Genomic DNA, 13314 nt, shown 5'->3' with positions numbered 1-13314 from the left:
ACAACAGAATCTTAGGATCTTAGAATGTAAAAACAAAAACAAACAAGCAAACAAACATCATGCACTGTCACTCTCCTGCCAGGAAAAAGAGAGAAGTGCCTTTTGTTTCTCATATCGTGCACCTACTTTTCTTCCAAGCTTAGGTATCATGGTGCTACAAGCAAAATAAAATTGAAAAATAAAAGTAGCTGTGTGGTTCTTAAACCATGGTGTGTGTGTCTGGCCCACTGGAGCTCAGTAAAGCATTGCTCATGATTTGTGGAGCGCTGCTGGGTCCAGTGGCGTTGGCTCTCTTCATTTCTAGCTGCCACATTGCACTAAAGAATCTAAAAATACATGAAATATTTTCCTAATATTACTTTTCCCTACATTACACTTGCAGCAACCACAGTAGTTGTTTATGTGATCATAGCTGGGAGGGAACCTGGTCTACAGGATTCTGAATGGGAGGAGAGGTGCTCCATGCAACAATCTGCTCATGAAGATGTGGCCTAATCTACAAACAGATTTGGAAAGCTCTGATCTCCCTAGAAAAGATATGCCTGATTGACCACTGTTCTGCACCTTAACTAATCATTTACACCAGTGCAAAGTGGGTGTAAAATGCTTCCATTCTGATTTTGCCGCGTCCTGTATTAACATGCAGGGTGTAAATGATAACGCATAGTAAAGGGCCACAATGAAATGGACCTGAGATGAGCACTGTGATGCCTTCTAGGCTTCTACCTATAAGTGTTCACTTAGGGTCAGAAAGAGAGCAGAAGGTATTCTGCACAAGCAGAGTGACCTCTGATAACTATATAAGGTCCTGAGTCTCTCTGATGTGTCGTGAGACTTGTCCGTGAGGAGCATGCTGGTAGTAATCAGGTTATTCCATTAATCTGCCTGCTGCAAAAAAGTAAACTATTGCTGAATAGTACAAGGAAAACAATGTCAGAGTCACTTTGCCAGAATAAATGTTGTGTGCGAGGGCAGATAATTACCACATCCAAAAAACATGCGAGGGTGAGACAATATAGGAAGGAGAATTTTCAGTACATGCAGTTTAGCAGACTCCAACCAGTCTAAAAAAAAAAAGTTAAAGGCAGTGTGAGAGACAAATGAATAGGAATCCAGACAGCTCCGCCTTGCTCCATGAAGGTGTGTCTCCTCTCTCTTTGTGTCTGGGTTACTAGAGTGCTGGGTTCTCAGCCTCCTCCTCCAAATTTCACAGGAGAGCTGCAGTGTGCTAGCAGCGGCAGCAACAACAACGCATTGGCAACAGAGCTGTTTTTTCTCCTGTTTTATTTGGAGACATTGAGCAGGTTTCTAGCTTAAGAGGAGAACAGAGTGATCTACTCTTTGGGATTGAACGGCAGGTAATGCACAGAAAATCCTTCCACTAAGAATGTGTTGAGAGCAGAGAAATGCAGCAGCTGCTCCAACTGCAGGACAGATCTAATGGGGATGGAGGGGCACATTTGAAACCACTGTGAGGTTGGAAATGTCTCCTTGAAAATGACCAAAATACTGGACAAAAATCACCACTGTAAAATAAGATTTGTACTTCTCTTGCTGTAAGCAGTGAGGGTTGGACAGGTGATCCGGAGTAATGGAGACAGCCCTTCAAGGGGTGTTTGACTCATTCTGGGGAAAGGGATGAGTTTCATTTTGAATTATGCTCTGTAGGCTGGGATGTAAATTTATGTCTATATACTCCCCTAACCCACAGCAGATTTCCCATTGATGTTAATGGCTGGGTTTGCACATAGATCAAGGGTAGAATGTGGCTTTATTGAATAGTGAAATGTCTAGGTTTTTTTAAATAATAATTTAATAGTTCTTCGGCACTATTACATTAATTTAGTTGAAATATATGGGCTCAATGAATCAAAGAGGTTAACATGACTTTGTCACTGTCCAACATTAAATAGTGTTAAAAAAGATCTGGGATTTGGTATACAGAGATCTCAGCCTGCTTAATACCATGGCAAGGATGCCATTAAAAACTCTTTTTGTCTTTTATTAAAGATACAGAAAAGGAGGAAAAACAGTTCAAGTATTTGAAATGTAAAGTATTCAATAAGACTTTCATTTTACCAATATCCCTGTTTCCCTTACCTTTCGCTAGAGAGAGTCTTTAGTAGGAAAAAAGCCTTTGTTTGACAGTCTCCTAGATAGTAATAGCTGTCGTTTTTGGGGAAAAAAGAAGAAGTTAGTTGTTGTTGCTGTTGCTAAAGTCCAATCCCATTTCTTAGGTTATGTCTATGCTATAAGGTAGTGGTATGATTCCCCTGCTCAGGTACATATATTTGCAGTAGCTTGGTGAGAACTAATGTCAGTATAAACAGAAGTGTAGCTGCAGTAGTATGGGTAGCAGCAGTGGAGGAGCCATACCATTTTCAGGGGGGGTTGTACTCAACATGGCTCAGCCATGCCTCTATTGCTCCTACCTGGGCTGCCATGACCACATAGCTACTTATACTTGCAGTAGCTGGGTGAGAGCTGGGACAAGTATGTATACATTAGCAGGGGAATCGCACCTCTACCTCACAGAGTAGACATAGCCTCAGCCAACTAGTGCCATGCCATGGTAGCCAGTTCCCCCTCCCCCGTGACCCCAGTCATTTTTTTTCAGAATCCCCAAAAGGGAGTGATGGGTGGAATAGCCCATCCCTTCATTACTGTGTCCACCAGTTAGGCCTAATTTCTGACAAACCAATTTTGGTTCACTGATTTTTGGTCCCACATTTCACTTGTTTACCAGGCATGATCTTAACACAGTCCTTGAATTATAGATTCATCGATTACAAGGCCAGAAGGGCCCATTGTGATCATCCAGTCTGACCTCCCATACAACACTGGCCATAGAACTCCCCCAAAATAATTCTTAGAGCATAGCTTTTAGAAAAACAGCCAACTTTGATTGAAAAATTGTCAGTGATGGAGAATCTACCAAGACCCTTAGTAAATAGTTCCAATGGGCAATTACTCTCACCATTAAAAATTTACACCTTTATTAGCATCTGAACTAGTCTAGCTTCAACTTTCAGCCATTGGATTGTGTTATACCTTTGTCTGCTAGACTTAAAGCCTATCCGGGTGCCAGAACATAGGGGCCAGGGGGCCATAGCCCTCCCACTCTTTGAAAACAGACAGGCCTGTCCTGTTCACTTTTCCCCTGGCGGGCCCTGCCCCCTTCCCCTTCTCTTCCCCCTGAGGCCTCACCCCCTGGCCAGCCAGCAGCTAGTGGAGCTCACCTGGCCAGGGAACTCGGGTATTTGTGGGAGCCGCGTGGACCCTCCACCTGCCGTTATGTGGGAGGGGTGGAGAGCATCCCCCGGCCTGTGTCCCTGTCCCCTGGGCTCCCTGCCTGGCCCAGGGTAGGTGGAGGTGTAGGGTTTGCAACTCACACTGGCTCCCCACAGATGCCCATGTGGCTCTGCCTTATCTGCTCGGCCAGGGAGGGAGGGGGCTTGGAGCTCCAGCCTGGCCATGGTATGAGCCACGTGGGCAACTCAGGGGGAGCTGTGGCTCCTCCACCTGCCCTGAGTGGGGACTCTGGGGGACAGGGACATAGAATCATAGACTTTAAGGTCAGAAGGGACCATTATGATTGTCTAGTCCAGGGGTCAGCAACCTTTCAGCAGTGGTGTGCCGAGTCTTCACTTATTCACTTTAACTTAAGGTTTCACATGCCGATCATATATTTTAACATCTTTTTTTAGAAGGTCTCTCTCTATAAGCCTATATTATGTAACTAAACTGTTGTATGTAAAGTAAACAAGGTTTTCAAAATGTTTAAGAAACTTCATTTAAAATTAAACTAAAATTCTGATCTTACGCTGCCGGCCCACTCAGCCTGCTGACGGCCTGGTGTTCCATTCACCTAGTTTGGCGGTGGGCTGAGCGAGGCCTGCAGGACCCCAGCTGGCAAGGGGCCAGCAGCTGAGACCCCAGACTGGCAGCGGGCTGAGTGGGGCTGGCGGCCAGGACCTTAGACTAGCAATTGGCTGAGTGGCTCAGCTTGCTGCTGGTCTGGGGTTCTGTCCACCGGCTTCTGCCAGCCGGGTTCCCGGCTGTAGGCCCCGCTCAGTCTGCTGCCAGTCTGGGGTCCTGGCCTTGCCCACATACAGTGGGTACCTACCTTCTCCCTAGTTCAAGCCCATCCTCTTCCTCTCTCTCTGCACTGAGCTGAGGGTGGGAGTGCACTGAGCACAGGATTGGGGGTGAAGGAGCAGGCTGGGGATTGTGGTGTAGGGTCTGGCCATGAGCTAGAATGAAGGAGGGGGCTCAGAGTTGGGGCAGGAGGTTTGGGTGTGGAGCGCTTACCTGGGACAGTTCTCACTTGGTGCAAGGGGTGCAGGTGGGAATGTGGTGGGGGGTGCAGGAGCTCCTGTTTGGTGCTAAGGGTGGGGGTGGTGATGTGGGGGGGTTCAAGAGTCAGGGCACAGCGTGTGGGGGGGCTGGATATATGTGAGGGTGCAGGAGTCAGAACGGGCTAGAGGTGTGTGAGGGGGTGCAGAAGTCAGGGTGTGGGATGGCTGGGTATGTGTAGGGGGTGCAGAAGTCAGGGCTGGGGTTGTGGGGGGTGCAAGGGTAAGGGCAGAGGGCTGTGTGTGGGAGTGGGGTTCAGGAGTCAGGGCACAGAGCTGGGTGTTTGTGAGGGGGTGCAGGGGTCAGGGCAGAGGGCTGGGGTGCTCAGCTCATGGGGGGTCAGGGCAGGGGGCTGGAGGGGATATGCCCCGTCCCCACCCCTTTCCCCAAGGCCCCGTCCCCACCTCTTCTCTGCCTCCTCCCTGGAGCAGCGAGCATGCTGCAGATCCGCTTCTCCTCCTCCCCATCGCAAGGACGATCAACTGATTGGTGCAGGGAAGGAGAGGAGGAGGGGCAGGAAAGCAGCACTCTGGGGAAAGAAGCGGGGGAGGGGGGAGCTTGGCTGCTGGCAGGACCAAGCTTCTGCCTCCATCCCGCCACCATTCTGGGTTTCGGCCGCTGGCTCCTGCCAGCCGGGGTCTCAGCCTGCTGCCAGCCTGGGATTCCTTCACCTAGGCCAGCAGCGGGTGCTGAGTGGGACCAGCACTGGGCCCCCAGCTGGAAAGAAGCCAGCAGCAGGAACCCCAGAGCAGCGGCGTGCTGAGCGGCTCAGCCTGCCCCTGCTCTGGGGTTTCGGCCACTGGGTCCTGCCAGCCGAGGTCTCAGCCCACTGCCGGCCTGAGGTTCCTTCACCCAGGCCAACAGTGGGCACTGAGTGGGACTGGCGGTGGGACCCCAGTTGGCAGGAGCCGGCGGCCGAAACCCCAGACTGGCGACAGGCTGAGCGGCTCAGCCTGCCACCACGTGCCATGAAAAATCATCTCACGTGCCATCTTTGGCACATGTGCCGTAGGCTGCTGACCCTTGGTTTAAAGGCTAGTTACTTTCCAGAAGGCTCTTAAACACAGTGATTGAGTTGCAGTTCTCACAGGAGAATATTTTAAACCAAATACCAAGAACATTTCACATTTTAAAGTTGAGGAAAAACTTGAGTGTTCTGAGGTATATCAGGGCCACTGCAGGCAGGAAAGGAAAATAAACAGGCACGGGAGCTCTGGGCAGCTCTGCCTCTTGAAAAAAGCGTTGAAGGATCTGATCTTCCAGTCCTTAATCAGGTAGAACTCCTTTTGCCGTCAGTGCCTCCACTCAGAGATATTAATATGCGCTCAATAACTATATACTTCATACTTAAATATCAGAGTTATCTTATCCAGGGCTACACATTTTATACACATTGGCTCAGGGACTATATTTTCTGGCATATTCTGAACAGCGCTGAGCACACAGATGGTACCCAGTGAATAACACAAATTATGACAATAATCATCGACTTTATGGACTCTGTGGATGAGTTTTCTGTTCTTTTCTCTGGAATTGGCCTGAATACATCTGAAACCCTAAGAATGTGAGGCATAAACATATATGATACTCATGCAACACTTTCTCATTCATTCCTTTTCTCAGACTCAGAACAAAAAATGACAAAACAAAATGGTTTTCAATTGAAATGTTAAATTTCATAAAAGCCATTGCTTTACAACCCAGAACCTGCAACCTCTTGGGAATTAAGTGATCTCCTCTCATCTGACTCTCATTCTTGCTCTTTCTTCATCTTTCCTGACCTCTGTGCTGCTTTTCATGCTATCAACCATGACATTCTTCTCAATTGCCTGGGACCCACTGCTGGAGTCTCAGAGAACTGGCCTTCTTGGTTTTGCTCACATCTATCAGAGTCCTCTTTTTTTTTTTGCAGCATGCAGCAGATAGGCTGGTCCAGTGAATAGGGAGCTAGCCCTCAGAGACCTGTATCCCTCCCCCCGCTGCTCCCTGGAACTTCCTGTATGACCTTGGTCAGTCCCTTAGGGACAGAGTTTCAAAGCATTTTAGGTACCCAAAGATGCAGCTAGGCATCAAGTGGGGTTTACAGAGCACCAAACCTTTGAAGTACATTTGAAAATCCCAGTAGGTGCCTAAATACCTTTGAAAATCTGGCCTTTAGTCTGTGTGTGCCTCAGTGCCCTGTCTGTATAATGGGGGTAACAGTACTGCTCTAGGTTACAGAGGGGCTGTGAAGAGAAATAGGTTAGACATTGTGAAGCACTCAAATACTATGGTGATGGGGCCATATAAGTACCACAGACAGAATGGGAACTTATTTATGCCACTTTTAGCCCATCCCTGGGTTTTGGCCCCTTCTTTTCACCCATCCCCCTCACATTTCCCTCTTTTCTGAATGTAAACTTGGCTCAGAGGCCTTGGCTGTATTTCTTCTGAGTCCCGTGCATTCTCTCTTCAACACACACACACACCTGCCCCACAGAGGAATTCCTGTTTTACAGGCTTATCTAAGGACTTTCATTTCATAAGATCCTTAATTTAATTATCAGCCCTGTTTTATCTTAATCATGCTACCTCTGTTTGTAAACAAAATACTGACTCCCTGATCTAGGAGCACAAGCTGGGAGCAGCACCTCTCCTCTGCAGATGTCATATTCCATACTCAGGCTGCTCTGTAGTTAAGAGCTTTGCCTGAGGCTAGGATGCAGAGCTCCTGTACAAAACCTTCGGGGGGATTGGGGGTGGGGTAGATACCCCCCCGCCCCTTGTCTTCCCTAAATGGCGCCCCTGAGTTGAATGCTGCCCTGAAGAACTGGTGGGGGCATCTTTTGTCTTAATCTCTCTGAGCTTCCATTCCCCAGCTGTAAATTGGGGCTAATAATACACCTCACCTCACAGACGTGTTGAGAAAATAAATGTATATGAAGCGTTCAGTTACTATAGTGATAAACAACACAAATAAGCCCATGAGGAAATTAATAATTCTGTATTCAGAGCAGGGTTTGTTTTGAATAGTGTTCAGTAAATAAGTTCTGGGGTCATGCATTGAACAGTGAGGAGAAAACACAATAATGAATAGCTGTTCAGTAAGCACCATTCATCCCGTGCACTGAATGAGGCAGGGGTCCTGTGGAAAAAATGGGATGTGATCATGTAACTAAAGAATGTCTTCTTTCCCAGCTAGTGCTACTCTCCCACTCTGGTCTTCCCATTCAAATTCCAGTCTTCCCCACTCATTGGGATTCCCTTCCAGTCTCCTGCACTGCACTGCACAGCCCAGCCCAGTCTCCCACATTGGGCTCCTCTTTGGATCCTCAGTCTTCCTCCCCTTCTTACTCAGTCTCTACCCCCACCGCAAGGATCCTTATCTGTTTCCCCTCCCCCAACAACCCCCACATTCAATCTCTAGGTTCATCTCCCCACAACTCCCTGTCCCAATCTACTCTCTCACTGCCACTGCTGTCCCCCTGTCCCATCCCCCCTGGGTCTGTTTTTTCTCTGCCTGAGTCAGGTTGTCTCCTTCTCCACACAGCCTGGGCACCAGGAGGGGAAGTCTTGAAAACACAGGGAAGACAGACTCCCTGCTCTCAGTTCCAGAGCCATAGTAGCCCCTAGCACCAGAAGCAATTGTCGTGAAAATCCTGCTCAGCCCCTGGGGTCCTGGGACTAAGCATTCTCCATGCTGATGGAATCTTCAGAGAATTTAGCTGCCAAACTCTGACAAGTGTCTACTGAGCACATGTGAACTAAGAGTTTTCAGAGGCTTAGATACTCACTAAATGTGGGCTGTTTTTTTGTGAGAATGGCAAACAGCACGTCAATGACACAATGGCCACCCCCTGACAGATTTCAAACCCCTGCTCCAAAGCATGAGGATGCTAAACTTTCTCAGTAAAACAGTTGTAAGAAGTTTTTTAACATGGGCAAAAAAACATATTTTCCCCAATCTGTTTTTCAGAAATGGCTGGACCCTTTTTGCTGAAATTTTCCAAAAAAAAATTGAGCCCGAGGCAGACATTTAGCATGGAAAAATTCAGCCCAAATGGTTTAAGTCTGGCCAAGACCTTCAAATCATGGTCTGATAATGGACCAACCTTAAGTCACATCTTTATTCTGGAATTACCGTTTCCCTGATGTTGATCTCAAATTTACCTCCTCCACAGCTAGAGAGAAACTTTTTGGGTTTGTGATATAAGCCTACAAAGGCGGATGTCTGCTATACATATACTGACTATAGTTAAGGGTAAGCTTTTATCATCTTTGTTTTTAGTAAAAGTCATGGACAGGTCGCAGGCAACCAACAAAAATTCACGGAAGCCTGTGGCCTGTCCCTGACTACTACTAAAAATAACTGGGAGGAGGAGGGGCATTGACTGCTGCGGCAGCTGACAGCTCCAACCCCTGCCACCGCCACAGGGGCTTGAAGTCAAATAAGTCACAGAGGTTCATTAAAGTCACAACATCCATGACCTTCGTGACAGGGCCACCCAAGGGGGTGGGGGCAAGTGAGGCAATTTGCCCCAGGCCCTGGGCACTGCAGGGGCCCCCACGAGATATAGTATTCTATAGTATTGCAAATTTTTTTTTATGGAAGGGGCTCCCGAAATTGATTTGCCCCAGGCCCCCTGAATCCTCTGGGCAGCCTGCTTCATGACTAAGGGTACGTCTACACTACAAGATTATTCCAATTTTACATAAACCGGTTTTGTAAAACAGATTGTATAAAGTCGAGTGCACGCAGCCACACAAAGCACAATAATTCGGCGGTGTGCTTCCATGTACCGAGGCTAGCATCGATTTCTGGAGCGTTGCACTGTGCGTAGCTTTCCCGTAGCTATCCCATAGTTCCCACAGTCTCCCCCGCCCACTGGAATTCTGGGTTGAGATCCCAATGCATGATGGTGCAAAAACAGTGTCGCGGGTGATTCTGGGTAAATGTCGTCACTCATTCCTTCCTCCATGAAAGCAACAGCAGACAATCATTTTGCGCCCTTTTTCCCTGGATTGCCCTGACAGACACCATAGCATGGCAACCATGGAGTCCATTTTGCCTTTTTTCACTGTCACTGTATGTGTACTGGAAGCTGCTGACAGAGGTGGTACTGCAGTGCTACACAGCAGCATTCATTTGCCGTTGCAAGGTAGCAGAGATGGTTACAGTCTGCCATGCTATTGTAAATTGGTGATGAGATGATGGTTATCAGTCTTTCTGTACCGTCTGCTGCTATCATGGGTGCTCCTGGCTGGCCTTCGCCGAGGGCGCAAAGACAAAAATGGTAATGACTTCCCAGGTCATTCCCTCCTTTATGTTTTATCTAAAAATAGAGTCAGTCCTGCCTAGAATATGGGGCAAGCGCACTAGAGAACCAGTGTACCAGAGAGCACAGCCGCTCTGTGACAGATCCCACAGAAATGATGAGCTGCATGCCATTCTAGGGGGTGCCCCTGAAACAACCCCACCCGTTGCTTCCCTCCTCCCCCAACCCTTCTGGGCTACCATGGCAGTGTCCCCCCATTTGTGTGATGAAGTAATAAAGAATGCAGGAATAAGAAACACTGACTTTTTAGTGAGATAAAATGATGGGGAGGCAGCCTCCAGCTGCTATGATAGTCCAGGCAGGACATTAAACGGTGCGGGGAAGAGAAGCCCAGCATCCCGCTGCTGTGATAGTCCAGGCAGTACAGAATCTTTTCTTTAGACATGAAAGGGGGGCGGGGGCTGATGGAGCTCAGCCTCCAGTTGCTATGATGAAGACGGTTACCAGCCGTTCTGTACCATCTGCCGGGAATGACCGAGAGTCATTCCTATTTTTACACAGGCGCCCCCAGCCGACCTCACTGAGGCCAGCCAGGAGCACTCACAGGATGATAAGGACGGCTATCAGTCATTTTGCACTGTACCATCTGCCACTGGGGAGGGGAGGGGAGAGGATGCTGCTGTTCAGTGGCGCGGCACCGCGTCTACCAGCAGCATGCAGTAGACACACGGAGACATTGAAAAAAGTCAAGAAATGATTTTTTTCCCTTTTCTTTCACGGGGGGGCAGGCAGGGTAAATGGATGAGATATACCCTGGAACCACCCTGGACAATGTGTTTGACCCTACAGGCATTGGGAGCTCAGCCAAGAATGCAAATGTTTTTCGGAGACTGCGGGGACTGTGGGATAGCTGGAGTCCTCAGTACCCCGCCCTCCCTCCATAAGCGTCCATTTGATTCTTTGGCTTTCCGTTACACTTGTCACACAGCACTGTGCTGTGGCCTCTGTCTATCATGGCCTGGAGATTTTTTCAAATGTTTTGTCATTTCGTCTTCTGTAACGGAGCTCTGATAGAAAAGATTTGTCTTCCCATACAGCGATCAGATCCAGTATCTCCCATACGGTCCATGCTGGAGCTCTTTTTGGATTTGGGACTGCATCGCCACTCGTGCTGATCAGAGCTCCACACTGGGCAATGAAATGAAATGAAATTCAGCAGTTCGCGGGGCTTTTCCTGTCTACCTGGCCAGTGCATCTGAGTTCAGATTGCTGTTCAGAGCGGTCACAATGGTGCACTATGGGATACCGCCTGAAGGCCAATACCGTCGCTTTGCGGCCACACTAACCCTAATCCAACATGGCAATGCCGATTTCAGCGCTACTCCTCTCATCGAGGAGGAGTACAGAAGCCAGTTTAAAGAGCCCTTTATATCGATATAAAGGGCCTCGTTGTGTGGACGGGTGCAGGGTTAAATCGGTTTAACACTGCTAAATTCGGTTTAAACACGTAGTGTAGACCAGACATAAATCGTATCCTTAACTATCGGATATATACTTCCTGATTTGCAGTTTACTATCCATGAACTTGACCAAGTGTAGGAATAACACAAGATAACCAGTCCAAATCGACATGCCTCATTACTGACAACTTCCAGCATTTTCTTCATGTGAGGTTCTTTGATTCACCATCAAATTGTGTTATAATGGGTCTGTTTCTCCTTTCACATAATGGAAATCAGGAGTAACTGCTTTCAAGTTAATGGCATTGCATAAGGGTAAAAAGGAGTGAGATCAGAAATATGCCCCAAATATTTATGTTGTGTATGTCAATCTTTAACTTTGATTTTTTTTATCTTCCTTTCTTTATTTTCAGGTTACTAACATGATTGGTTGAGACCTATTCAAAAAGTTTCTCATTCTGGAACATTACCATTCAATTTTAATTTTCCCTTTTAGATATGACATATTAAAGTTATTCATTAATGTTATAATGTCACTCAATGTAATATTTTCTGCAAATCCAACTTGTATTTAATTTGTTTTATGCTAATAGTTTAATATCTTTTTTCATTTCTACTTTACTTTAGTTTTTCAAATGACTTCAGATGCTCAACCTTTCCTATATGATATTGGAAAAAGAACTGATTATGTGGGCCTTGGACATGAAGAGCAAGTGGAGCATATCAAGGCATATGTTTGCAAACCATCTTCTGTTACGGACAAAGCTGTGATTGTGATTCATGACATATATGGATGGCAATTCCCAGACATTAGATACATAACTGATCTAGTGGCAGCTGAGGGATACGTGTAAGCATTATTGTTTTACTGATTTCTTCTCAGAGACACACTCAGGTTCACCAGATTCAAATTTCCAAATTGTGTTTTCCATACACGAGGAGAAATCATGTCATTTCAGTCTGAATTACTTATCGAAGAATAAAGGACACATAAAAGTGGTACCTCCCTGACAGATACCAGTGTAGAATAGGTTTTCTAAGTTCAGGCTGCAACAATTCTCAGAACATAATGGCAGCACAAGCAGAGTTCTGAGAAATGTCAAGTTGCAGTGCACTAACAAAAGGTTGCTGTATTTGAGTGTCCAGCAGTGTGGGTGATTTAAAAAACTGAAACTCTTTTAAACTGAAATTTAATTAGAAATACTAACAAAAAGTGTATATTCATGTTAGGTTGTGCAACTGCTCTTTAAAACAAAACTTCTTTGAGCCTATCCATGACAATATTTCTTCTAGCTTTCATTAGCAAAGATGTAACATGAGAGAGAGTGAGTGTGCATAGCGATGAAGATTTCTTTTAAATGCACTAGCCTTTGGATTTGATTTTTAAAGATAAGGTGATATAGCATCAGTTAATTTTTCTACAGAAACACTATCTATATTTTTAGAGAGACAAGGTGGGTGAGGTAATACTTGTTACTGGACCAACTTCTGTTGATGAAAGAGACAAGTTTTCAAGCTTCCACAAAGCTCTTCTTCAGGTCTGGGAAAGATACTCAGTCTTACTAAATCTTGCTAAGTAATTTTCTGACTACTGGGATAGCATGATGATTAGGAGTTGATACTGACACTAGCCATGTGGGTGACCATTATGGGGCAAAATAAGGATGAATGAATATTTCGGTGTCCATAGATTTTCCCTGCTGCTGTTGCCTGGACCTAAAAGTTGATTCAATTTTATTTTTCATACAGAGCCATCTGCCCAGACTTTTTTCTGGGAAAAAAACCTTGGACATCCGCTGATCACTGGGCTGAGTTTCGTGACTGGTTGAAAGATCGCGATCCCACAAAAGTAGATAGGTAAGATGTATATTTATGCGGGAAATTTCAAAGCTTCATGGGCACCTAAACATAAAGATATGGACTTAATGTAGCAATGAAAGAGAATTTGGGTATGGCTACACTTGACATTTCAAAGCGCTGCCGTGGCAGCACTTTGAAGTGTGAGTGTGGTAGGAGCGCCAGTGCTGGGAGAGAGTTCTCCCAGCGCTGCATGTAAACCACATCCCTTACGGGTGTAGCTTGCAGCTCTGGGAGCCATGCTCCCAGCGCTGCGGCACTGATTACACTGAGGCTTTACAGCGCCGTATCTTGCAGCGCTCAGGGGGGTGTTTTTTCACACCCCTGAGCGCGAAACTTGCAGCGCTGTAAAGCGCCAGTGTAGCCAAGCCCTTTATGTGCCTTTA

General features: G+C 46.6%; 1 protein-coding gene across 1 annotated transcript in view; it reads left to right on the top strand.

The window, feature by feature from the left end:
* The first annotated feature begins 1223 nt into the window (after positions 1-1223).
* Positions 1224-13314, top strand: part of LOC127043604 (carboxymethylenebutenolidase homolog) — a 30784-nt gene continuing 18693 nt past the window's right edge. Inside the window, exons 1-3 of the mRNA XM_050937587.1 lie at positions 1224-1358; positions 11699-11921; positions 12821-12928. Of these exons, the coding sequence (XP_050793544.1) occupies positions 11707-11921; positions 12821-12928 (323 nt within the window). The 5' untranslated portion in view covers positions 1224-1358; positions 11699-11706. The remainder of the gene's footprint in view (positions 1359-11698; positions 11922-12820; positions 12929-13314) is intronic.

The sequence above is a fragment of the Gopherus flavomarginatus genome, chromosome 2 (assembly GCF_025201925.1).
Source record: "Gopherus flavomarginatus isolate rGopFla2 chromosome 2, rGopFla2.mat.asm, whole genome shotgun sequence".
Lineage (NCBI taxonomy): Eukaryota > Metazoa > Chordata > Testudines > Testudinidae > Gopherus > Gopherus flavomarginatus.
Note: the sequence above shows the minus strand (reverse complement) of the source record. Positions and strands in the feature narration are given on the sequence as shown.